The sequence below is a fragment of the Thunnus maccoyii genome, chromosome 24 (assembly GCF_910596095.1).
Source record: "Thunnus maccoyii chromosome 24, fThuMac1.1, whole genome shotgun sequence".
Taxonomy (NCBI): Eukaryota; Metazoa; Chordata; class Actinopteri; order Scombriformes; family Scombridae; genus Thunnus; species Thunnus maccoyii.
In genome coordinates, this window is record NC_056556.1 from 11,508,019 (window position 1) to 11,533,386 (window position 25,368).

The 25,368-nt window shown below is 41.8% G+C and overlaps 3 protein-coding genes across 5 annotated transcripts; all 3 read right to left on the reverse strand.

Annotated features, from left to right (window-relative positions):
• Positions 1 to 2,537: 2,537 nt before the first annotated feature.
• chst10 (carbohydrate sulfotransferase 10) lies at positions 2,538 to 7,258 on the reverse strand. The gene is made up of 6 exons (XM_042404162.1): positions 7,111 to 7,258; positions 5,574 to 5,716; positions 5,366 to 5,475; positions 4,957 to 5,182; positions 4,604 to 4,709; positions 2,538 to 4,314 (listed from the first exon to the last, which is right to left on the reverse strand). The coding sequence occupies exons 2-6, from the start codon at positions 5,677 to 5,679 to the stop codon at positions 3,762 to 3,764; spliced, it is 1,101 nt and encodes a 366-aa protein (XP_042260096.1). The 5' UTR covers positions 5,680 to 5,716; positions 7,111 to 7,258; the 3' UTR covers positions 2,538 to 3,761.
• Positions 7,259 to 8,651: 1,393 nt separating this feature from the next.
• Positions 8,652 to 12,014, reverse strand: rpl31 (ribosomal protein L31). The gene is made up of 5 exons (XM_042404961.1): positions 11,911 to 12,014; positions 10,770 to 10,873; positions 9,787 to 9,912; positions 8,819 to 8,931; positions 8,652 to 8,723 (listed from the first exon to the last, which is right to left on the reverse strand). The coding sequence occupies exons 2-5, from the start codon at positions 10,871 to 10,873 to the stop codon at positions 8,692 to 8,694; spliced, it is 375 nt and encodes a 124-aa protein (XP_042260895.1). The 5' UTR covers positions 11,911 to 12,014; the 3' UTR covers positions 8,652 to 8,691.
• Positions 12,015 to 13,225: 1,211 nt separating this feature from the next.
• zc3h13 (zinc finger CCCH-type containing 13) lies at positions 13,226 to 24,938 on the reverse strand. 3 transcript variants are annotated; one of them, XM_042405011.1, is made up of 20 exons: positions 24,708 to 24,938; positions 23,733 to 23,909; positions 23,272 to 23,375; positions 23,044 to 23,158; positions 22,726 to 22,837; positions 22,300 to 22,466; positions 21,966 to 22,114; positions 21,309 to 21,509; positions 21,014 to 21,181; positions 20,461 to 20,807; positions 19,571 to 20,065; positions 19,159 to 19,407; positions 18,457 to 18,991; positions 18,057 to 18,253; positions 16,355 to 17,587; positions 15,566 to 16,231; positions 15,327 to 15,467; positions 14,954 to 15,154; positions 14,650 to 14,813; positions 13,226 to 14,488 (listed from the first exon to the last, which is right to left on the reverse strand). In XM_042405011.1, exons 2-20 carry the CDS (start codon positions 23,898 to 23,900, stop codon positions 14,285 to 14,287), a joined length of 5,616 nt encoding a protein of 1,871 aa, XP_042260945.1. In that variant the 5' UTR covers positions 23,901 to 23,909; positions 24,708 to 24,938; the 3' UTR covers positions 13,226 to 14,284. The 3 variants fall into 3 exon arrangements, with proteins under 3 accessions (XP_042260945.1, XP_042260944.1, XP_042260946.1); XM_042405010.1 differs by having other exon boundaries at positions 15,327 to 15,470; XM_042405012.1 differs by lacking the exon at positions 24,708 to 24,938 and having other exon boundaries at positions 15,327 to 15,470; positions 23,710 to 23,794.
• Between the last annotated feature and the right edge of the window lie 430 nt (positions 24,939 to 25,368).

Here is a 25,368-nt window from a genome sequence, read left to right on the forward strand (position 1 = left end):
CACATGAATCTGTAATGTTACTAGTTACTATAAATTGTACAATATTTCTAATTGAAATGTTGCAGAGTAGGAAATAAAAGTAGCATATGATGGAAATACTCTGGCTCAGACACTGCTCAATAACAGCAGATTTTTCTTTTATAATAGAGCAAAAATGTCTTATTTATAGAGTGAAAAACCTCTAAATCACAATAAACATGTGTTTGAATTTAAGTCTTTTTACTAATTATATCAATATGTTTTCCAGGTAGAACATATATAGTGAAGAAGAGTTGTTTTTTTACTTGATTTGTTATTCTGTGTACCTCCCAATCGAATTTTTCTTCACATGATAATTTATGTTCAGAGTCACACTGCTTAATTTCCGCTTTCATCCCGCCTGCTTCTGTCTGACTTGACGCAGCTTTGATTGAGAGCCGCACAAACACAGGAAGCCGGGTCGGCTTCACACAGAAAGAAAAAGGGCTGGGCCTCAGCACATCAGGCATGGATACCGACATGACTCACCTAATCAGTCATATATCACACCTCACTTTAGTATATGTGCATTTCACACAAGCAGCAGGGTGAGTGAGATAAATAGAGCTAGACAGGAGCGGACCCTCCCCACCGCACAGCATCCTTATGGACATGCGCATGTGAGACTTCAGTGTCAATATTGGTAATCATGGGTGTGGCAAGTGAGCAATCTCAGGAGTGATGCTGTGTATGTTAGTGCAGTGGACCAACATGGGACATGAGAAACAGATAGATTATTCAGTCATTAATTAAGCCAAATGCATAACTGACTCATTATCTGCCCTCTTAAAGCAGATATATGACAATTTATCATGTTTTTTCCTCATTTTGAGTGTTTTATCAGTGATGTTTTGCCAGTGTCACTCTTTGTGGTGTGCCTCCAGCAGATTTCCAATACAAATGACATCCTTAATCATATGAATATGGGTATAACTGTGCAATCAGGCAGTCTGCATCAGCCTCATCTTATAGCAGCACATCAATGTATAGGCTACTGAATCCTTAAAGGCCTGAAAGCAGTGCACCCAAAAGTGCTGATCCTGAAAACCCTAACGCATTGATCACGGTTCACTTCTTTACATACTCTAGTGTATATAGTGTATTGTTAAACAGATGACTTTCTGTGATAATATACTGGTGCCCCCCAGCATTTTACAACCAACAAAATAAGAAGCAATGTTTCAATAGGAGCACAAGCAAGCCCACTGCAGAGAGGAAGAAAAGTGGACAAGAAAATGCTTTTTTTCCTCAGCTGCAGTGTTTTAGTAATTTATCAAAACACAATGAAACGTTCACACAGGCGCAGTTAATCTGTTGGTTAAACAAACCCCAGCTCAACATTCAAACGACAAAGCTGGACGAACCAGTCAGACAGGGTGAGAGAAGTCACCTGACAGTGTGGATACACACATACATGAGTGTGCAAGCGCCAAGTCTTAACTTAGGGCACTCAGTGTAATACTTAAGACACTTAACTCACACTTAAGCACTGTAAATCAAGTTAAATCCATCTGCCGTACGTTAAGCTTGGGACAGTAATAATGAAAATCCTGTTCCATCCCGCCTGCGCTGCCGTGAAGTGTTTGTTGCTGTTACTGGCATGTATATAGAGTCATTGTTTTGCCCTCATTCCCATGGTTCAAGTGTCAATTCAACAGTCCTGTGTGGTGGCATTTAGTCCAAGGGTTCAACCAGGTTTGTGGCTTCTTAAAGAAAGCAGTCAAATTTTAAATGGCTTACTGACACCTTGTGGACATTTGATATTATTGCAGTTGACTTATATACATAACATGTGAAATGAAAGCCTGTGAATCAGGTTTACTGTGTTGTCTAACCATGTTGGAAAAAACAGCAAGACATACAATTTCAGTTAAAAGTTTGGAGACACTTTCCCATTCAAGTGAATGGGAACATGTGTCCAAACTTTTGAGTGGCACTGTAATTTAGGGCAGCGGTAGGCAAATAGTGGCCCTCCAGCAAAAAGATTTGGCCCCTGAAAAAAGCTAGAAAATTTTTTACTTTCATAGTTTACATCCAAACTTTTCGATACGTTTCCACAAATCAACTATTAGTAGATGGCAAATCTACTATTACATCTGTGGTGTGGTAGTGCAACACAGAGAAAACATTTTCATATAAGAGTCATTTTTGCCAAATTTGTTGGATACAGTCCTGAAAGATTATATTCTTATATTAATTAATAGAAAAAAAATATTGGAAAAATACAGGCCTGTGTCTTCACCACACCTGCAAAATAGTGGCCCTCCCATTGAACAACAATGAAAAAACTGGCCCATGGTTGAATCTCATTGCTGATCCCTGATTTAGGGTGTACTTCCTTACATTTCCTCAAGTTAAACATTAAAAAAATTTGAAGAAAAAAATTCCAGTAAATTAATAGGACTGAACAACCTACACTTCTGAAAGCAAAATCCTTCAAAATATATTTATGGCAACACACAAAAATGTAATAATTGACATAAAAAGATGTGAAGGTAGCACAATAAGTACGCATACTGTTATTTTACATGGAACTTTATTACTAACTTGTGTTCTTGTATCACAACCACCTGTCCAAAAAGGTCACCAGGAGGTTGCATGGAGGCAGTACTGTCTTACAGTTGAAACACTGTTTGTGCCACTAGTCAGCAGGTTAATAACATTATAAATAGCAACACGTAATACAAATGTTGGAGTTGCAAGTCATGTTAAGAACATACATACATACATTACACAATACATTTCTGACCGAGGATATAAAATAATCCTTTAAAATCCTGTTTTCTTCAATGTCCCGTTGCCATTAACAGCTGAGTGAATGAAGTCAAAAGCAGTTGATACCTGTTCTTATGGATCAGGGCTGGACAAAGCTGGGCCTCTGGGTAAAACTGACCCTCTGTGCAATACTCATCAAGGTCTTGGTTCAATTTTTTGACCATTTTGATGCTATTTAACGACATTCTTACAAGACATCAATATGCCTTTCATTAAAGAAATACTGATTGTTAAAAAAAAAAAAAAAAGGTAAAAATTGATTTGTATGTTATAAAAACATCAATGAGGCGGTATCAATTCTTGCCTTTCACCCTCCTTGTCCAAAAAAAGTTAGCATCCCTGATACACATTATCTTCACCTACGTCTAGAAGACACAACATGTTGTAACGCATGGCATCGTCCATAGCTTGGTGATCCACACAGTGCAATGTAACAGCTACATTACAGGGTAACGGGCCTGTATCCCTACCTATCTGACCTTTAAGGATCATTCAGTCATAAACATTAAATATAAGGAAGAAAAGTGTGTTTCCATTTGACCTGTACCTGTGTTTGATCTTTATATTGACCTTCTTCTGCACCTTCATCAGCAAATCGATAAATTATGCAGCTCAATCTCACTGTTTGACTCTGTTAATCGTTAAGTGTTGGCTACTGAGGTATATGCAGCTGCCGGTGTTCACTTCCTTTCTCCCTTCTCTATATTTTGTCAGTATCAGTTAAAAATCCACTCTCCATAAAAATGTTAAATACGCATCGCGTTTTCAGTCATTGCAAATACAGCCGACATAGCAACAACCAGTTATTCCTGCACAAATGGCTAAAATAAGAAGAAAAGACGTTACAGTGTGTCATCTACTGAGTACCAACCAGTTCTGTGGCACACGGTCAGCTACGATACACCTTTGTCTCAAGATGTCGAGAGAATTTGATATGAAAACATGTCTTGTAGTTAGGGTTAATCATTTTAGTTCAGTAGAAACTCTGGGCTCGGGTAACCAAACAGTTGAAAGTCGCCCTGGTAACGTGCGTAGAGACGCCTGATGTCTCGCTTGCTGATGTCTGAGAAGTAATGCTCCACCTTGGTCTTGTTGTAGCGCGTGATACCTGGAGGAATGGCTGGGTAGGACACCAGCTGGTCGATGCCCGCCGCTTTGAGGATGTGGGGGGCATCTTGCTCCAGCGTCTCGTGGTGGCCTACCACACTGTAGTGGATCTCACACGGCGCACACAACTCTGCGTAAGTCACCCAGTGGATGATGTGCTCACCGAACTGCCGGTCCATGCGCCTGCGGCCTTCCACATCACCCAAGTAACGGACAAAGTCCTCAAAGTGCAGGCCAGAGGCGGCGAGGTCGCTGTCACGATGGCTTTTGCGGTATTTACGGATGATGACCGGAGCAATGTCATGCTTGTACCAAGGTTCAAAACGTGGGTTCTTTACAAACTTGTCCTTGAACGCAGAAATCAGCCGCTCAAACGGATCTCTCACGATGAAAAACTTAAAGTAAGTGTTTAATCTGTTGAGGAACATAACAAGGTTTTGTGAGTAAATAGTTATTAAAGATGAAAATATCCTTGATTCATTGGATCGGCGTAGACAGCAGGCATCTCTTTACTACTTTACATGACATTCCTCACAAAGGATCATAACACAGCCTCAACAAAGCTATAAGATTATCCTCTCTCAGCAAATGTGTGGCTCAAATTCAGCACAATTTGCTGCTGCATTGTGCCAAATTCTACCTAAGAAGTATCTTACTCATGGAAAGAATAAGACTATATTCATCCCAGTAACTCTGATCTAACCTGTGAGTAATTTCCTGTGGAGTGAGTGATGAGAGGCGGGGCAGGCCGTTCTTCTCATGGTCATGAACAAGGTTTTCTGGGATCTCCTCCACAGTGGGGAATGCTCCTGCCAACCACAATAACATACAGTAACCTATCCACGAAATTACCTAATTAAACAGACAGACCTCAAACCACAGTGGATATTATACAGCACTGTGTTTTACAAAAAAAATGTATTACATTTTGTAGGAGACTGCTGCTATTTTTGTCATGCAGCTAAATCACACACGCACTACTGGGGTTTATCAGCCATTCCTTATTATTATAGCAAACATGTGCCTTGTTATTACCTTCATCCACCCCATACTTACCATTGAGCACAATGAGGACCTTCTTCCACTGCGTGTTGCCCACTTTAGGCGTCTGGCAGAACAAGATCTTGTGTTTGTCGCAGACAAAGATGCGGTCCAGGACAAACTTGCTGATGGAGACGTGAGTCAAATTCCTGAGGCTGCTGTTCTTACATACAGTTGAAAGCAGCTCGATTCGTTTGTCAGCAACTGACTGCCAGTCTACCGCTGTAGGTGGAACAGAGGGCTGAGACACACATACAACACTAATGTAAGTGATTGCTTTGTTTTTAAAAAGGACAGAGAAGATTCAAGAGACTTTATGGCCATTTGCACAGGAATGGGGTACATGCACATTGTCAGCAAACAATTCTACAATTAAAAAAGAAGTTAAAAATAAAATGAAAAGTAGCAAGGTCAGAGAGTTTACCTGATCTGACGGCTTTGGAGCTGGTTTTTCTGGGCTGGACACAGGAATAAGCTTAACCACTTTGGTTCCTGACACTGTCCAACTCTGACCAGCAACCCTCTCTCCATAGTCTGAAAATACATATCAGATATTAGTGCGCTGATCACATGTAACCCTATTATTATCACTCACCTGTAGTAGCTGATCAACAAAGGGGACAGAAGCTCACCATCTACAGCTCTGAAGTTGATGAACTTGCTGACAAACATGAGGATGAGTAGCACCCAGCCGCAAGCCCCGAGGAGCAGCCAGTGGTGCCGCATCGCTTCGCACATCAGCCCACGGCCATGGAAACTGTGTGCACGCTCCCACCTACATACACACACACACACCTGACTGAAGACTGTATTTGAATAGCTGGCATAGGTATTATAGTAAACATTAGTTGGCAGCACTACTTCTAATAGTGACCCAGCCACATCACCTAAAACAGTGGTTCCCAACCTAATGGTCGGGACCCACACAAGGGGTCGCTGGATTAATCAATGGGGTCACAAGATGATGGACAGACAAATTTGTGATTTTTTTGTCAAACTTTCTTCTAATTTTTGCTTTATTTCTTGTAGATTTCTGTTTACCTAGGGCTGGGTGATATGGACAAAATCAAATATCATATTATATTTTTGACCAAATACCTTTATTATTATTTTTGTTAAATAATCATCAGTAATGTGGATATAATGAGTTAGTTGGTAAAGGCAAATAATAGAACAGCTAGTCTGGTAAGTTCAGGAAGTTACATCACTTTACTGTAATGCAGCCTTTAAAACCAGGAAAAGACAACACTTACGCAATATCACGATATTACAACATCCAAAATCTAAGACAGATATTATCAGACAAGATATCTAGTCTCATATCACGATATTGATAATATTGATATATTACACAGCCTTAGTTTTACCTCCTTAAGCCTCTAAAAGTTATTCCAACAAAACAAAGTATGTCCTCTTTCTAGAGCTGTGAGGTTAGTCGATTCATTGATTAGTCAATGACAGAAGATTATTCAGCAATTAATTTGATAATTGAATAATCGTTTAAATCATTTTTAAGCAATTTTTTTTTAAAATGCTGGTTACAGCTCTCAAATGTAGTGATTTATTGCTTTTCTGTGTTGAACATAAACTTTCTCTAAAACTTTGAGTTTTGGACTGTTAGTCAGACTAAACCACACATTTGAAGACCCTGGACTGTAGAGCACTGTAACGGATATTTTTCACTATTTCAGACATTTTGTGGACTAAACGATTAGCCGACGAATCAAGACAATCATAGGTGACTTAACTGACAGACAATGCAACCTGTGAGGAGGGGTCCCTGGTAGACTTTGCTTCATTTAAAGGGGTCACAGGCCACAAATGTTGGGAACCGCTGACCTAAATCGACGCTAAACAACGACTAATGTTATCTGCGTGACACCTTAACTATGCTGCTTATAGCTACTCATGTTATACTGTATGTGGGCAAGAGCTGACGTTATTGCCTTTAGTTTGTTTGATATTTAAAGCTACCATCGTCTTACCTAGCTTACTAAAATACATACCAGCTAACTTTAACTGTATTTGAGCGAGCTAACTGGTCAGTTAGCTAACCAGCTAGCCACACCTGTCCCTCCCAGACTGAGATCATCAGACAACTTCTCAGCGAGGTTAACACTCAATATGTTAAAAAACCGACACGGCAACCAGACCGGCCTTGTGTCTTACCTTCTTGTTTTGGTTACAGCTACTTCACAGCAGCGAAAACTCTGGAGAAAATGTTGGGAGATGCCATAGCTTGTAAACTGCTGCGTCCCTGTTCTTCACAACATCCGACTGTCTGCTGCACAGTCAGTCTACGCTGCTGCTAGACAAGTAGCTCCCCCTAGTGGCCACAGGCTAGCAACGCATGTTAAATGTTTGCATTTATAAAGGGAAAACATCCACTTTTACAGATTTTACATCAGGTTTTTCCAGCCCAGTTTAACTAGTGAATGTCCAGTTTATTTTTAGTGCTAACATCAAGAGACAAATGCTACAGCTGCTCCATGCACAGTGATTTTATGGGCATGTTTCCAAATACACAGCTAAAATCCTTACATGCACATTAAACCCAGTTGGATGGCATATTTCATATGAGCAGGTCTGCTGCAACTCTCAGATCTTTTAAATCACAGCTGAGGACTTTTGTTTGCTGCTGCTTTCAATTAAACCAAATATGATGGTTAATATCTTACACTGTGCTGTAACTTTTATTATCCTGTTTTATCTGTCTTATTCTATTTTAGCTTTTTTATTTCCAAATTTAATTGTATTTAAATCTCTTTATATTGCTTTTATATTCTGTCTTAATGCCTTTTATGCTCTATGTAAAGCACTTTGAATTGCCTTGTTGTTGAAATGTGCTTTACAAATAAACTTGTCTTTCCCCTATACTTTCACTGAATCAGCCACTCATTTAGAGTCAAAGGTGCTTTTCCAAAATACCAGATAACAAAAAAATCAAGTTTTGATGGCTTACAGCTCAGGTTCATGTTTCCAGGCTGCTCAAGTTCTTCATTGTTACATCTCATTACACAAGTATAAGAAAGTCTTCGGTTTCAGCTCCTTGACAATGCAGTAAAGAGAGAATGAAATATGTAAAATAGTAAAAGCAATAGTAAGAGATAAGAGTATAAAACATATGACTGTGTATTAGATTCGATCCTTTCATTATGTACTCATGATAATCTGACAAACTGAGAAAAACTGAAGTGGTAGTACCATATTCAGGTGTCTGATTTAAGTGCTTATCTCCTGCCTGCTCACTCTGATGCACCTCAATGAGCATCAATCACACATTTAATATTGACTTCAATTAACTAAACAAACTGCACAGTCCATATCTAATCACGTCACTGACTTGACTAGACTTTTTGCTATCATCCTGCTTGTATTAGGAACAAAAAATATTGCTTTGTATACCCTATGGATATCATAACACCAAGTCTTAGTGCCAAAGACAGCACTGCCACTGTTCAATAAGACATAATGAAAGTTTTCCTTTGCTGTAAAAAGGGACAATGACTGTCTGCATCCCTGAAACAACCTTCATGCAGGAAGGTAAAATTACACATACAGCCCTAACAGACATGTTGTTTAGGTCCATTTCCATTAACATTCCTCTGCATAAGAACATTTAATATAACTATTAAACCAAATCCAAGTCTCATCCCAAATAAAACCTCGAATTAAATGCAAAAGCAGAAATAAAGACACAAGACATGGGCTCCTTTTGTTTTATTTATTCCACTCGTAGAGGGGACATTTTTAGTTTTCATCAACATTGACTGTCTGAAGACCTGTTGGAAAAACAAAAAGAGGACAAAACATTAAAATTAAAATTAGATTATTAATTCAGTAGGTGAATGATCAAGTCAGTGAGCAGCATATTTACCTTTGCATGTGGTGACTGGAACGTATGTGACCAGGGTGTACAGTTTGTTGGGGGAGTCCTCATCCTCATTACGCTTCCTGGACAGGCGTACGCGTATCCTGTACGGCACGTTCCTGAAAAACACAGTAACGCAATGGTTATCAATCAATGCAAGTTATTTGTTATGTTGCTGCAACTGTTACACTGGCCAGCAGATCGTGTCATAGCCCAATGCTGTATACATGTTTGAGTGTCAAAACATTTGTCGTTAGAGTAAAAATAATGACTATTTTTTAAATACGGTTTTGTGACATAAGAATGATTTGTTTATGTAGGAAGCCCTTGTTTGTATAGCGAGAACTTCAGTGTAAACTAAAAACATAAGTTCTGAAAGTCTGATACTTTGCATTTATGTTCTTTACAGTGAAAATAGGGCAACCAGACTAAAAATTCCTAATTTCTTGCAGCTTCTCTTCTATACTTGCTGACAGTACTGAATAAAAAAGTGAGTGATTAACACCTCACTCAAAGTTAAGGACTCGTCAGTAAATATTCCAGCCATCCTAAGCATCTATTGAGCACAACACTCAGTGTCAAAATCACCAACCACAGTGACTTGTTAGTGGTGTGTACTGAGACACTTCATGTCTGAGCCAACAGTCAACATTTTCATTACATAGAAGATTGCTTTGTTTAATGTAATAACCCCAAACTGGCAAAAAAAAGTCTATAAAAAGACAGTTGTGACAATATTTGAAATACATTCATTATAAGCACAATTATAATTACACCCAGTTTAATTTACAGGAAAAACATTCACTATAAATCTAAATTAAAGTAATGGATGATGGTCAAACCAAAATTTCTGCTATTTTATGTGTTCAGAGGGTAGTTGTTATGTTATCACAGATACTTTTCATTGAAATATTGGTCAGCCTTAACAGAGAGTCATTTTGTGTAGATATAAGTATTAAAAGTTCTCATCTTACCTCACACCCTTGCTCCACACGGCCTTGTTCAGGCGAGTGTCGATGCGGACATCAGGAGTTCCCATCTCCTTCATGGCGAATTTGCGGATCTCCTTGATGGCGCGGGGAGCCCTTTTCTTGAAACCCCTGCAAGGAGACGACACCGTTAAATCAGACAGAATTAATAAAGATTAACACTGCTGATACTTGTTTTAGTAATTAACAAAACACCAAACAGGGTTACTTTCGCTTAAGTCATTTCATTATATCTTAATAGTCTAAGTAAACTATTTCAAGACACCAGTTGGGCTCTTGTGAGATATGACACCATGTGCTATTAATTCTGACATTTTCAAGGATGAATAATAAATTCATTGACATGTATAATGGCAGTGACGTCAGCTTTACTCGCAGCCCTGCTAACCAAATCTTTACACTCAAAAACAAGCTTGTTTCAGAATCTAATAGCTAAGTATGCAAACATACAAAGAATGTGTCTTGGCATTTGCTCCATCAAATGCAACATAGAAGAAAACAGAAGAGTAAGGTAATAATAGATTAAGTATTGCTAAAAATTAAATGAACATTTAAAAATCCATTTACAGAATGGAATACTAATAGTTTTGAAATGGGATATAAAACTTGAAATTAAATACTGACTGAACAAAGAAAATATGGACCCAGAAATGAAGTGGATGAAACATATGAAGGTGAGGAGCAAAAATTAATATGTGACATGTGCAATAAATAAACTGACTTAATTCATTGTTACATATGAATATTGCCAACATTATCCTTTAATGTGGGTGGAGATAAAAGGTAAGACCACCATTCATGTGTTTTCAAAGCTTTGTTCTAAAACGTGAATAGTTTTAATAAAATAAAAACACCAGCAGAGCATGATGTTTTGAATTAAATCTGACTGGAAGTGGCAATAATAGCTGGATATCAGTTTACCGACAGATACAAGAGCACTAACAGTTGATTCTTCTTGTCATACTCACACTCCATGGATGCGCTTGTGGACGTTGATGGTGTACTCTCTGGTCACCACCTCATTGATGGCTGAACGCCCTTTCTTTTTCTCTCCTTTCTTAGTTGGGGCCATCTATGAACAATATACACAAATAGTTTGAATTAAATAACACTTCTGAAAACGCAAGATACTTTCTACACTGATTTATTTTGTAAAAAAAAACAAAAACAAAACAGCAGCATTAGCTTAGAAAATGAATATTTTGCACGCAGTGGTTCCCAACCTGGGGTCGTGAGATGATAGGAAGATAAAGATACAGAAAATAACATTTGAATGCAAAATTGTGATTTTTTTGGTCAAGCTTTCTTCTTATGTTTGCTTTCTGTGTTTTACCTTCTAAGGTTTTTAAAAGTAATACAAACACAATAAGTACTTTTTCTAGCGCTGCAACGTTAGTCAATTCATTGATTAGTTGATCAACAGATTAATCATTAACTCCTTTGATAACTGAATAATTGTCATTTTTTAAAGCCAAAATATAAAAATTAAGCAGGTTTCAGCTTGTCAAATGTGACAATTTGTTGCTTTTCTTTGAGGAACATGGTGATAGACTGAAGATCTTTAAGTTTTGGACTGTTAGACAAAACCAGACACTTGAAGGACTGTTGTCAACTTTAACGAATATTTTAATCAAGACAATAATCAGTAACTTAACTGGTAGACTATGCAACATGTGAGGAGGGGTCCCTGGTAAAGACTTTGCTTTATTTTGAGGGATTACAGGCCACAATGGTTGGAAACCACGGCTCTAAGGCGCCTGCAGGCTACTAGTAGTATAAAAGTCACTTAAGTTTAAGTAAAAACAGCACTTAAGACGTGCACTAGTGTTTTATATCAGACACAATATCATAAATCCACCGTTTCTAGCTGAGGCGGGACGAGCACAGAGCAGCCGGGCTAAATGAAGCCACTCCGGGAGAATCCATCGGACTGTTACCGTTCACCGTTTTAAATCATCTTTACGGACGTTTAACCGCCTCAAAACCGCCATACAAACGTTAACGCATCACTAATGTGTATATTTATGGTGAATTTGTGGTCAATTACTACTTTAATATCGCAGGATGGACTTAGATTGTAGAAATAAAATTTCCTGAAAAATTACTCACATCGGCTCGCAGATGAGGCGGAAGTCGGAAGGACGGATCTAACGCGGAGGATTGTGGGTAAAGGAAACCGGTCCGTTTTATGTGATATACGTCAACAACAAATGCATGACTGAAGGTTCCTCCCCGAAAGAAAAAGAAAACATTTAGGAGAGAAACTTGCCATTTAATTGAATTTTTAAAAAAAATATTGTATCATTTGAGAGATTTCGAGATAACGAAGACTCTGTGAGACGTACATTTTTTGCATTATCAGACTATTTAGACAAAGCATTGACTAAGAGATAAATGTATGGGTTCTATGTCTCTATTCTGCTTATGTATCATGTTCTTTTGTTTAGGGACATATATGGCATGTGTTGTTTTACTGTGATTAATGTTATCAGATGTGAAACGGCTGTTTCAATGGTATGACACACAAAAAGCAGTTTATAACCATTTTAAGACAGAACTTAGAAACAGGAATTTCAACTGTTTACAGCATAATAGATTATCTTTTATTAGACACTTGCTCTATTTCTGGGGTAGTCTTCATCACATTGGTACCAAATGACTCAAACAATGACAGAAAGTGGTCATTTTAACATAATTACATTATTGTTTATTGAAAAATTATGAATTACTGTAAAAGTTTGGATGCATTTTTTTTGTATCTACACTTCACACTTCTTTCATAGGACTGTAAGAATTTCTAGTATTTTTTTATCCAGGTGCGATCAGGAACAGTCCTAAAGTGGTTGTGTGTCAAATTCAGCACTTACCTGAAAATGCAAAAGCATGCATTTAGTGGCTGTCTTCATAGCTCTTGTTAAAATCATTTAATCTGACAATCTTGATGAAAAAGGTCCCCAGTTAAACTTATTTTCCTTACAATTTAGAAATGTCATTCTACATTTATTTTACAATATTAAAAAAATACAGCGTTAAACCAGGTATCATTCCTTACACATCCCAAAATTGACTTTGAACCTTAGACAAAAGAAACATGTAGTAGGAAATATGTCTCCAACACCATTGATTTGTGGTCAAACTTAAAGATACTGGGCTACAACTTCAAAGCCCGTTCTCTGCATGTCTGTAATGTCACTTTAAAGGCACAGTTGCATCGCAGGGCGGAGGTGTCATGTTGAATCCAGGGCTCTAAGACAACAGCCTTTTTCCATTTTTATTCTGTTGGGGTGCAATACTGATGCTGGTTTGTCCATTGAATTGGTGTTTCCAGCACTCACAGCATGCATAACCTGCTTTTTTTTTTTTTTTCAAGCGTCACTTGTTGAGCTAATTGCTTTGAAACCATCACATCCCAGAAGTCAGTTTATCCACCTGTAAAAGTCTTTTTTTTTTATTGTGACTCTGGATGTTCATCCACTGGGGCACAGAAAATAAATGTGGAGTTCAAATTAATTATCTTTTCAGTCATGTTTATCTAAGCAGTCTAGTGTCTTTTCCTATTGGGGAACATTTCAGTTCCTTTTTGGACGGTGTGCGCTGGTGAAACTTATGGAGAGGAATTCCACATGGCAATGTTGCTGCTCTGGTACTCTGCAGTCTATAGTGTGCTCTGCACCCATTACAGTTCATTTCAGGGAGACATTGCCAAACCATTCAAAACAAACACATCAAGCAAAAAAAAAAAAAAAAAAAAAAAAAAAAGCAGTTCTCAATAATGCTTCCACAGACTAACAATTGTAACAAATTACATTCAGTGAGGGAATAGTTTGGCAGTGCTTATTTGTGAGAAACATTCATTCAAGTCCCTGCAGGATGTTTCAGTGTTGTTGGTCAGTAACTTCTCTGCAGTAGCTGCTTTAGATATGCTCCGCAGATATTTTGTGATATGGTGTAAACAAAAAATAATAACAACATCAAGAGTCACATTATTTAAAAGGCTGAACAGTCACTTCATACAAAGCAAAAGACCCGTTACAAAAATCAACATCTAACCATTTTAATGCACAGTTGTAGTAACCAATGCACAATATACAAAAACAAAACATTTGAACTTGGTTAGGCAGGTGAAACTGACAATTAAAAAGCCGCTCTAAAACATTGTAATGCACAAAAAAAAAAAGTTGACGTTTTGTTTTGTTGGTTTTTTTTAGGTGTGTTTTACGTTTCTCATACAAGGTTCATTACACACCTCCATAGGCTAGAATGTCCAGTAGTCTATGGCACAGCACTTGCAGATCATCCAAAACATGTTAGGCATAACTGAGAAAGACTCACAATTTTGCTGTGTTGCTTTATTTCCTCTCATGACTAAAAATGTTATGTATGTAAATGAAATGGGATAGAGTCAGGGAGAGTTAGGGGCTAGAAGAAGTAAAGGCTTAGTCGCATTTACTTTCATGTGTTTGACCCATGGAACCCATTTCTCTCAGGACACACACACCTCAGGCTGTGCTGTGCTGAGTTTACTACTACCAGCTGCAGCGACATCAGCTGCTGCTGGTGCTGACCCACCATCGCATCTTTCTGGGGCCGTGGCCTGGCCGGTCATGGTCCTTCTAAAGAGACGCATGCTCATCTGCAGCAGCTCGTTGTCTACTACAGGTGTAGTGGGGTACTGCTTGGTTAGGCCCTGAAAAAAAGGAGATGGAGATTTAAACACAATGCTCTTAACCATTCTTTTGTAATGTCAGTAGATTTAAATGAGAAACTTGAGAGAACATAGCTTATATGAACACTAAGTAATTGGCAGTATTGAATTATTTATCTTGCCAGTGATCAGATGACATCTACCTTGTCATTTTTTAACAGCTGCCGGCGGATGGCAAAGTCCCTGCGGGCACACAGGGCCTTGCAGCAGGGCCCCAGGTTGCTCAGTAAACCTGCCCTCTCCACCCGTCTGTTCAGAGCCGCCATATTCAAGGCGCCCAGGTCATGCTCGAACAGCTTGTCAGCATCTGGAGGGACAGAGTTGACAGAATGTAACACTGATGGATCACACAGAAATGTTACACAAGGACCACTGAGGGCTAATTCAGTTAAGTACAAATCATAGTGGTAAAAACATTCTTTAATTGTCCCAAAATGTAAAACTCACCTTTGGGGTCATCCAGCTCAGACTTGCACACCTCTTTGACTTGCTCCAGGAGCTCAGGCCCAGCAAGTCGCTTAGAGATGCCTGCCCTGAGGAGTACAGCCCCTGGGGTGAACCGGAGCAACGCTGCCCCTGCCGCCCGTGGCTCCTGCTTCTTTTTGGGCATCAGGCTGGACCAATCAACATCAATCACATCCAGAGGACCTGCCAACACATGACACCAGGTGCTTAACTTTACAAAGAATATCCAACAGTGTCCGACCAAAAGCCATTACATCAAGTATCATTGGAAAATTAAAAGTCTCTATTAAGAGAGAGGTAATTTTACATAACATTCCCAATAGACCTTCTCCAAAGTAAAAGTATTTTCTGGTACCTGTAATTTTCTCATCGTCCTGCTGATCCTCTTTCTTCTGACTGTCAGCCAGAATCTCATCTAGCTCATCATCACTGATTGGTTCATACTCCTCTCCGACTGATGCGACTGACTGTCCATCGTCTTCTTTTCCATCATCCTCTGCTGAGAACAAAGCACATACAGATTCCTTTAAATTCACTGTAGCGTATTTTGAAAAAGTGACACATGAAAATGCAAACATGCTTTCATGTTTTTACCGTCGATGCTGTCGGCCTTCTCCAGCTCTGCCATGAGGTGGTGACTGTTGCTTGGTTTCTCAGGCTCTGGAGGGCTGAAGGCTTCTCTTGGCAGTAGGGGCTCGTAGTCACCCCTGTCCTGCCTCATCATGTCCCCTCGCATGTCCCCTCTCATTTCGCCCCTAAGGTCCCCGCGTCCCGGAGCCCTGGAGTCCCCATGGGTTGGTAGGTCCATCATCATCATCCTCTCCCTCTCTCGATCACCGCCTCTATCACCCCTACTGTCTCTCTCCCGCTCCCTCTCTCGCTCTCGTTCTCGCTCCCGTTCATGCTGCTGGATGAGTCCTTCAGGAAGTAAGCGTTCTCTGTCCCTGATATCCCGCTCTCTCAGGAGAGGTTCACGGCCAGGACGCATGAGCAGAGGCTCCCGTCCCCTGCTGGGCCAGTCTCTAGGTTCGGGCTCCCAGTCTCTCTGTTGTTGAAGAGGCTGTTGGAGGAGCAGGGGCTGTTGCTGCTGTTGCTGCTGCTGAGGCCGGAGGTCCTTTCGGTCTCGTTCCCGCTCAAACTGCTCCCTGTCTCTCTCCCGCTCTCGACTGTCATAGGAGCCGGCTCGGGACTGGGACCTGGCCTGCCTCTCAGAGTCAGGAGAGCTGCGCCTGGAGCTGTGGCTGCGGGAATCCTGCCGGTCTGGAAGATGAGATGAGACAATACAAGTTAGAGTTTTAATTAAGTATGATCCTGGTGGAAGATACAATAGATTATGTTTCATGTTCAGCAATATAGTATCAAGATAAGTATGACTTTAAGTACCTGATGAGGTGCTGCGGCTGGGCTCTCCTCTCCTCAACTGGTCAATTCGAGACTTCCTCTCGGCCCCTGGAGGGTCAGACACCACCGGCCTTTCTCTCTCCCGCTCTCTCTCTCTCTCCCGGTCACGCGAGTTGGTGCCCTGAAGTCGGCCCCGGCGAGATCGTGCACCCTGGGGGTCATCTCGGTGGGCTGACTCGTTGGAGGGAGATCGCAGGCGTCTGGATGACGTGCGGCTCTGGTTGCTCCCCATGCTGCTGCTGCGCGTCTGTTCTGGGGGAGGTTTGCGGAGCACGGGCTGGGACATGAGGGGCTGTGGAGTCGGCAGCAGCATTTGAGGATCTTGGGAAAGTAGTGGGGCGATGGGTGGGGGGTTGCACCTCTCCCTGTCCCTGCCCACCCTGGGTCCACCACCTCTCCTCAGAGGTTCAGCTGGAGCCCTCTCAGCAGAAGCCAGGGGAGCTGTTGGTTCCAGTGGTCCTCCTCCTCGGTCTGTGACCTCCTCATCGGACCAGTCGCTGAAGTTGTCCATTTTGGACAGTGGAGACGGCTCTGCGTTGCCTCCGGTACCGCGGTGATCAGGCCTCATTGAGGGGGGTGGTGTCCTGGGACCTCTCTTCCTCTTACTATGTGGCAGATGGGCTGAAGAATCCTCCTCAGATACATCAGATTCTCCTCCACGTGATCGTTTCCTCTTTCGATCAAGCGCCTTCTTCTTGGCTCCTTTCCTAGGGGAGTGTAAGGGTGGAGGCCCATCTGTTGAAACACTGATTGGGGGCTCGGGGTTGAAACGGTCGCTCACCCCAGCCAGGCTGTTGCCAGCAAGAATCTCCTCATCTTTGCGCCCTTTCTTCAAACCCTTCCTCTGTGACTTTGTCTTCTTTTTGCCCTCCTCATGGGACTGGGAGCCAGCAGTGTCTCTGTCTTCACTGCCAGCAGCCACAGCTATAGGAGCAGGAGGCGGTGTGGATTCTCGCTGGTCTCTGCCTCGTGCACGGGAGTCAGAAGTGATGTCTGGAAGGTGCTCTCCTCGTCTGTCGCCTCCTCTGGTTCGTTCCCCTCGGGGCTCCAGGTCCTCGTGGCGGGTGCGGGCTTCCCTTTTGTCCGCAGCTCCTCTGCGCTCCTCATCCTTCCAGTGACCGGGTTTCTCATCAGACGGAGCTGCCCTTGGTGGCGAACGCAACAAGGGCTCCTGGGGCCGCACCACCTGGCTCAGCAGACGATGCTTATCCGCACCTGCATATGCACACAGAGCAGTCACATAACCATACTCAGGACTATTTAAGCATCTTATTTGCCATAATTACAGTGAAAGCAGAATATAATGTAAACAAGCCCTTCAGTATGAATGTCATTGCATTTAAGGCTAATTTATGGTCTCTTCTTTGTATCCAAAGTGCAACTTAAATTGGCAATTACTGAACTGGAGAGAAAACCAATAAACACGTGCATTTTACTGTAGTGTGCATTATTTAAAGAATTATTTGACTTTGGTACATTTCTGTTCACAACAATTTTTGCCAGTATTGGAATACATAAAACCAAAAAGGCAAGTTGGCCAGAAACTTTACATGTTAGACCAAAGAGAAATAAAACTTTAAATCATCAACATGCATCATGCATTCCCCTTTACATTGCTGGAATTAGACGAGAGGTGCATTCCCCATTAAACAGGAGTGTGTCCTTTCAAAAAGAATTTCCCTACTGTCAGATGGAGGCGGACACACTGGGCTGGGGAGGAGGGGCTGTGGGTGGAGCTTGGCCGGCCCTCGGCCAATCGGGCGCTCACTTTTCTCTTCTGCGCTGTTGTAGCCGTCGCTGTCGGCCGGACTGAGGTCCCGTGTTTGTCGCTTAGACGTGGGCTGGGGGCTCGGGCTGCTCTCTACTCTGTGCCTCTTACGACTAGAGGGAGAGAAAAAGAGAAAAGAGGAGGATTACTATGACAAAATATGTATAAATATGGTATTCGAGGACTGTTTCTGATTTAAACGGCATTTTAAGTATTTATAAGAGATACTGAATTGGTAAAAAAAAAAATAGATTGACATAAATAAGTTGCGATATGGATGAAAACTTGAAAATAAATTCAGTTTGTTGATACATGCCTCGTCTTGCGATCGTCCCGGGTCTCTCGAACAGAGCGGTCATCCCTGGTTTCCTCTCTCCTCTCCCGCCTCTCCTCCCTCCCTCTCTCTCGCTCCTCCCATTCCCTCTGCCTCTCTCGCTCCCGCTGCTCCCTCTCTCTCTCCCTCTCCCGTTCGCGCTCCTTCCTCTCCCTCTCCCTCTCCCGTTCCTCCCTCTCTCTCTCCCGCTCCTCGCGCTCCCTTTCCCTCTCCCGCTCTCTCTCCCTCTCCCTCTCTCTCTCCCTCTCTCGTTCCCGCTCTCTCTCCCGGGCGCGCTCCCTCTCGGCCTCCCTCTCCTTCTCTCGCTCCTTTTCTTTCTCCCTCTCTCGCTCTCTGTCTCGCTCCTTCTCCCTTTCTCGCTCCCTGTCTCGCTCCCTTTCTCTCTCTCGCTCCCGATCGCGGGTCCTGTCGTCGCGTCTGTCGTCTGCTCTGTCTGCCCTGCGATCGTCCCTCCTCTCCTCCCTCTCAGACTCCTCTGATCTCCCCTGGTGTCTATTTGGAGAAGCTCCTCTTTGATCTAGAAAAACAGAGAGTTGAAAAGCTTAGCCAAACACATTTAACATAAAAAACATGGTTTTTAATTAGCTTGTGTACAAGATTTTGTGTAGATTTTTACTTATTATTATTAATCACTTTTGAGGAACTATACGAGTTGCTGTTTTGTGACTTATTTCTAACACCCACCTCTCTCTCGGTTGTCTCTGCGATCCCGTTCACTATGCCCTCCTCTCCTGTCATAGGAGGAGTCCCGGGCCTGCTCTCCTCTTCTGTCACCCTCGTAGCGGTCTCGGTCTGAACCCCTGTCAGAGCTTCTTTCGGCAGCACCGCGGTCCGTGCTCCTCTCTACGCTCCGTTCACGCACCGCGCTGCTCCGTGACTCCCAGTTGTCGTGGCTGCTTTCCAGCTGGGAACCCCTGGAGTTCCTGTTTGAGCCTGATGGAGGACAATAGGAGAAAATGTTCACTTTACACAGACACACACATAGGAAAGTTGCAATTAGTGATTCAAATGATGCTGTAAGCAATACTAAGTGTTTTTATAGCCACAAATAAAACAAACTATGCAAATGAAGGTTATATGTAATGTCAGTTCTTGCCTTTATCAGGTATTTCATTTCCACGTCCCCTCCCTCGTCCGTTCCTCTCAGTCCTGTCCGTCCTGTTCTCCGTCCTTCCTTCCGCTCTCCCTCCATCATCACGTCCATAACCTCTCCCATAACTCCTGTCCTCCTGGCTCGATTCCTCCTTTCTGTGCGTCTCAGTCCTTTCCCTTTCCCTCTCCTTTTCTCGCTCTCTGTCCTTCTCTCTCTCTTTCTCCCGTTCCCTCTCTCGTTCCCGCTCGCGGTCGCGCCGCTCCAGGGATTCTCGGCTTGAGCGGGTCTCTGTCCTGCTCTCTCTGGAGTCCTTCACATCCCTGCTGTCTCGGTGGTCGCGAGACTCTCGGGTCGTTTCCCTTCCTCGATCGCGACCGTCCCGTCGCTCTCGGGCGTCTCTGGTCTCCCTGTCGTCGCGACTGTCCCGTGATGAGACCTGTTCAGAGTCATAGTCCCGGTCATCACGGAGGCTGTCCTTCTCTCGCTTGCTGCGGCTTTCTGTTTGCAAGAGAGACAAAGCTTAACAACTGATGAATAAGATGATTTATGTTTTAAATTGGCTTACTATGCACTGGGGATATTGCACTGATACCACAATGGAAATTATATTTCCTCTTGCTCAAATCAATTGCTACATTTGTCAACATAATCCAATCAATGCTCTGCAAAATGGGACCGATTGTAAACATATCATGTAATATATAGTTATATCTGAAAAGATAAGGACCCACCAAAATCACTGATGATGTGAAAGTGTGATGGGAAAGTAAGGATCTCAATATCTGAATTAGCATCAAGAAGCTCCACTGTGGCAAGAAGTGAAACTATGCATATACATATATACAGACGTGAGAAACAAGACAAACAAATACAGAAGTAGAATATAAAGATACCATCTCTGCGCTCATGTCTGCGCTCCTGTGCGGGCGGACTCCTCTCTCTCTCACCGCGGCTCCTCTCGCGGCCCCTCGAGTGGCGCCGGCTGGGGCTCGATCTGTCAGACCGACGGTGGGGCGAGGAGGTGTCGTGGGAGGCGGGTGGTGATCGGGAGCGGCGGGAGCTCGGAGGTGAGGAGGCAGAGGCCGTGGCTGCAGTGCTCCGGTGGTAGGTGGGAGAGGATGAGCGGCGGCGACGGGGAGGAGAGGGAGAATTACGCTGGGCAGAGGAGCCGGAGTGGGAGGAAGGGGAGCGATGGTGGGGAGGAGTGGGGGTACGCTGGTGGCGTGGAGGAGAAGGAGACCTGCAATGACAAAGGCAGGTTATTTCATTGCAGGTGTCAGGTCCCATATTTACTGATTAAAATATAGCATTATAGAGAGGCATCATTATCAAATTATACTAAAAGATACTATACTAAAGATAAGTTTTGTCAAGTAGTAGTCTAGTCGGTTCATAGTGCTTTAAGCCTGCAGTGAAATTATTACTTGGTCGCCCACGCGTGCTAACCTGCGAGAAGGGGAAGCCAGTGCAGCAGCCTTATGGGACGTAGCTTTGGGAGAGGTGGATTTCTTCCTGGCTGAGGGTGAAGCGCCCCTGGAGGGAGATGACACGCTACCAGAACGCTCCTCTGATGTCACTGAACGCTTGGCCTTGTGGGAGCTGTCTGATCGGTCCCTATAAGGAACAAGATTATATTCAAACGGACAAGTATTAAAAGTTGCAGATGATATGAGAATATATGTGAAGATGTTTGCTTTATGTGGTGATGACGACCGGCAGATTTCTGCAGTCCACACTGTACCTGCGTTTTTCCTTCTTCTCTTTGTGTTTTTCTGTATCTCGCCCCCGATCTTTCCCTTCTTTCAGCTTCTCCTCAGACTTCTCCTTGTTTTTGTGCTTGCCCTTGTGTTTCTTCCCCATCACAGGAATATCCAAGGGGACTGGGGGAGGAGGACTGGGGGTGCGGGGTCCTTTCTTCTTGCTGTGGCCTCCTTTTGAGGACCTGGTTGGAAGAAAATAGAAAATGTCCATTATATCTTCCCCTAATAGGCATATAATTCTCAAGTAGTGTTTTATTGTATGTGAATACAACATGTGTGCAGTTATTTGTGTCATTTGTTTGCAACTGCACATTGTCATCAATAAACTGCCATGATTCATAGACTCCTACATGGCAGTTGACTATGCCAATATGAAATTAGTAACTAGATACAAAAGAAAGCATGGGATAAAAACATGATGTTCATCCAAATATCTCATGTCTCATGATGAAATTTGTTGAAAAAGAGGTAAAAAAGGTGTTTTGATACGTGTCAAATATTATTTTAACAGATACATAGTAGTGCTTTTACTGCATCCTGGTAACTAACACAGCAACAGGGTTGAAAACTGAAACTCCCTCTCAGAAGTAACAAACAAATGAACAAAAATACTAACTAACAGAACCACAGACTCCTACCTGGCAGTTTCTGAGACAGGTGAGGATACCGACATCTTCTTCTCTTTCTTCCCAGAGCCTGGCCCTTTGGTTCCACTTTTGTGTTTTGGGGAGCCACTGGACTTCCTGGATGAGGGGGAATCTTTGGAGCTTAACTGCTCGGGGGAGGCCTGAGGGATAGAGATGACAGATCAGGTGGAAATTCAGTCTACACACTACTACTTCAGCGAGTGTGGTGACTTGCCCTGGAGGTCAAGCCCCAAAATCCAGAGGGACCAGAAAGCAGCAAGACTGAGTGTGAATGTAAATTACAGAAACATGAAAGTAACTAAAATATGTGCACCTTGTTACTTACCTTCGGCATGGCGGTGGTTCTTGTTTTGGCGGAGGTCTCGTCTTTCTTGATGACGATCTCTTCTCTCTTTTCCAAATTCTCCTGCTCTAGTTTCATCAGCTCACGTTGAATCTTCTGGCGCTTCATCTCTAGGGATAACTCGTAGTCGTAGTCACCGATATCTGAGTCTGAAAGTCAACCAAAAAGAACCACAATTAATTTAGGTATGAGACATCTATTTTCTTATTTTTTTATGTGTAAAGTGGAAAAAGTACAGATAGTAACATAAGCATTAAATAGTAAATGTGTACATGAGTGCACAAAATTCAAAACCGAGTAAAGACAACCCATTTAAATGAATAGTCAATATGGTCAAACACTGTAAAAACAGTAACCAGGTCACTTGTCCTTTAAATTTAAAAAAAAAAAAAAAAAAAGCTGTTGAACCTTCACGATTCGTTTCCCACTCTGTGGGCTCTTCTTCACTGGCTGGGGTGCGCTCCTTTGTGATCTTTATATCCTCCTTCTCTCTGTGTCGGCCTCTGGAGGAGTCTCTCTGCTGTAAATGAATACAAACAGATTTAGTTAGAATGACACATACATGTTGCGTTGCTTCCTGTGCCTCTCCTTTTGCACGTCTTCAAACCTAAATCATAGTTAAAGGCTTCTTTAATAATAATGATTCAAACCGACAATATAATAGAAGCGGAGTAAATCTGCAGAGAACTCTTTTAAAAGCACAGACTGAAGGAGCAGAGAACTCACTCTTGCTGTGGGGGATATGGGCTCGTCTGGATCTCGCTTCAGGTTTTCTGGGTCAACATCCTGTCTTTTATTCTTCATCCTCTCCCGCAGATCACCTGTGGGTCTCTCTGCTGACCTGCTCCATTTAGACACATACATAATGGCAACAGAAATGAATGTGAATCATATACTTACAATATCACATAAAGATGCTGATGAATGAATCAAGATCGAAACGAGCAATCTTACCGACTAAAGCTAAATCCTTTGCCTCGTGGCTGAGTTCCATGTGTGTAGCGACAAGTGTTGCCGTAACTGCAATTTCCGGTCTTCAGCCAATTTCTACAGTGACTCTGAAAGACACAAACAAATAAAGTTGATGAGATAAAGCAACACCTGATGAAATTAGACTGATTCTGTTAAAAAAAAAAAACTTTTAAAAAGTCCACTCTTTGCAGCAATACTCACTATTCAATAATGATTAGAAGTTATGAGTGACTGCATTTGCTACATGTATTACTACATATGGTTATAGCAGTAAGTCTAAAAGCACTCAAAAGTAAACTCCTTATTAACAAGGACAAACAGGCATGAAAAATCTACAACCTCAACATGTGTTGGAAATACCATGTGGCATCTCTTAAGTATTTTCAGAGACCAGGAAGAAATAAATAAATTATTTTGCACCTTGCACTCTAGGTTATACGTACATCAGCAGCATTACTCCCAGTGCTGGGGCCGAGTCTTTCGAACACACTGGGCCGGCGAGAGGGGGCGGCGGGGTTGCCGGTGCTGCTGGTCGTGGTGCTGCTGCTGCTGCTGCTGTCAGATATGGTTTTTGAATTCTCCACTGTTACCTTCCGCCTGATCTTGGACATTCTGCAGGACTGGAGATATGACAAACAATGCTTTATTACATGTATTCTGGCATGTAATATTCTGCATCAATATAACTGAACACTAGTGCAAAGTCTGAAGAGAGAAAGACATCAGTGGGAGTGTTTTCAACATGCAGTGCATCCATAAAAGTAGTGAACTAATGTAATAACATGCACGCAAAATAAATCAATAACATTGAGACAGGTTACTATACATAAAGAGTTAACTCAAGGATGCAAAATTACATTAAAAGCAGTATTTTTAAAACTAAGCCATTAACCTTTGTCTGCTGTGTGATAAATATGCATTTCCGTTATTAAGCAAAGCATGAATTCATTCATTCTGGGTGCACTGCTATAGATAAAAGCACACTAAACTGACACTAAAATGTTAATTTTTATGTAGCAACTTTCCTGAAAGGTGATACTTAATGGTCTGGGCTGACTTGTTATCCCTCATGTCCAAAACACAAGTGTTTTGGTCTGTCTGTTGTTGTCTGTTGCTGCAGCTGCTCTGAGCTAACTTCATAATGAGTATGTTAGCTTCAGGTTAGCAGAAGTACCAAGCTCACTTCACGACTTTAACGCTATTGCTGACATGCGCAAGTGTTTTAGATTCATAAATACATGTAAATGAGATTCTAATGTTTCGGTTAATGGCTAATATATATTATATTACATGCTTTATATTAGAGAAAACAAGCAAATGGAGGCTAAAGTTAGCTAACCAAAGCGCTAAAGGCCTTCAAGCCGCCTGCAGTAGCATGCACGTTAAACAATGGGCAGATAAAAAAAACTGCTTCTCACCCAAGATATTAAGTCGGTGTCGCATCTACTTTTGTCCAGTTAGTGGATTCAGTATTTGAGTAGAAATAACAATGCTTATTCTGTTAAAGCAAAGGCAGAAACTGCCCTGAGTGCCTTCATGTTGGCGGACGGTGCACGTCATATGCCGTCTTCTTCTTCTGTGGTGGTAAAGGAAATTATGTCATTATGGCTGTGTACATGTTCTTCTTCTGTGGTGGTAAAGGAAATTGTGTCATAATGGCTGTGTAAACATACATACAGTATCCATTCCAAATGAAGAAGAAACAACTAAAAACAGAAAATTCAATGGACTGTCAATTTATTTTTACTGGAAAATTTTCACATCCATAAAGCCCAGGATTGAATTTAGGTATTAAGTTTTTTGAGTGTATTCAAGTTATAAACAATAAGAAATGTGCTCATACAGTTAGTACAAGATTTTTTTAAAGAAATTAGATTTTATTGCCTACATTTTGTTAATATTTTATATTGTTGTCTTTTTAAATTATTGTTTTATTATGTTATATATCTTAATATTTACGCAATGTCATGTTACCATGTTGAATGTATTATCTATCTATTATTGAGTGTGGAGTCATATCTGTTATATCATCCTTATTTCATTATGATGCCTTAATGTTTCTGTTTTTGTCTTAATGTC

What these genes read in the sequence shown, in the direction of transcription:
- zc3h13 (XM_042405010.1), bottom strand. Translation starts at nt 23,900, where the DNA reads ATGTCCAAGATCAGGCGGAAGGTAACAGTGGAGAATTCAAAAACCATA. An exon ending in CTGGGAGTAATGCTGCTGAT is followed by an intron (nt 23,376 to 23,732) that starts GTACGTATAACC and finishes TGTGTCTTTCAG; the next exon opens with AGTCACTGTAGAAATTGGCT. An exon ending in GTGTCCGCCTCCATCTGACA is followed by an intron (nt 17,588 to 18,056) that starts GTAGGGAAATTC and finishes GTGCATATGCAG; the next exon opens with GTGCGGATAAGCATCGTCTG.
- chst10 (XM_042404162.1), bottom strand. Translation starts at nt 5,679, where the DNA reads ATGTGCGAAGCGATGCGGCACCACTGGCTGCTCCTCGGGGCTTGCGGC. An exon ending in CAACTTCAGAGCTGTAGATG is followed by an intron (nt 5,476 to 5,573) that starts GTGAGCTTCTGT and finishes ATGTATTTTCAG; the next exon opens with ACTATGGAGAGAGGGTTGCT. An exon ending in CCACAGGAAATTACTCACAG is followed by an intron (nt 4,315 to 4,603) that starts GTTAGATCAGAG and finishes GTTCCTCAACAG; the next exon opens with ATTAAACACTTACTTTAAGT.
- rpl31 (XM_042404961.1), bottom strand. Translation starts at nt 10,873, where the DNA reads ATGGCCCCAACTAAGAAAGGAGAGAAAAAGAAAGGGCGTTCAGCCATC. An exon ending in CACAAGCGCATCCATGGAGT is followed by an intron (nt 9,913 to 10,769) that starts GTGAGTATGACA and finishes GTCTCCTTGCAG; the next exon opens with GGGTTTCAAGAAAAGGGCTC. An exon ending in TCCAGTCACCACATGCAAAG is followed by an intron (nt 8,724 to 8,818) that starts GTAAATATGCTG and finishes TTTTTCCAACAG; the next exon opens with GTCTTCAGACAGTCAATGTT.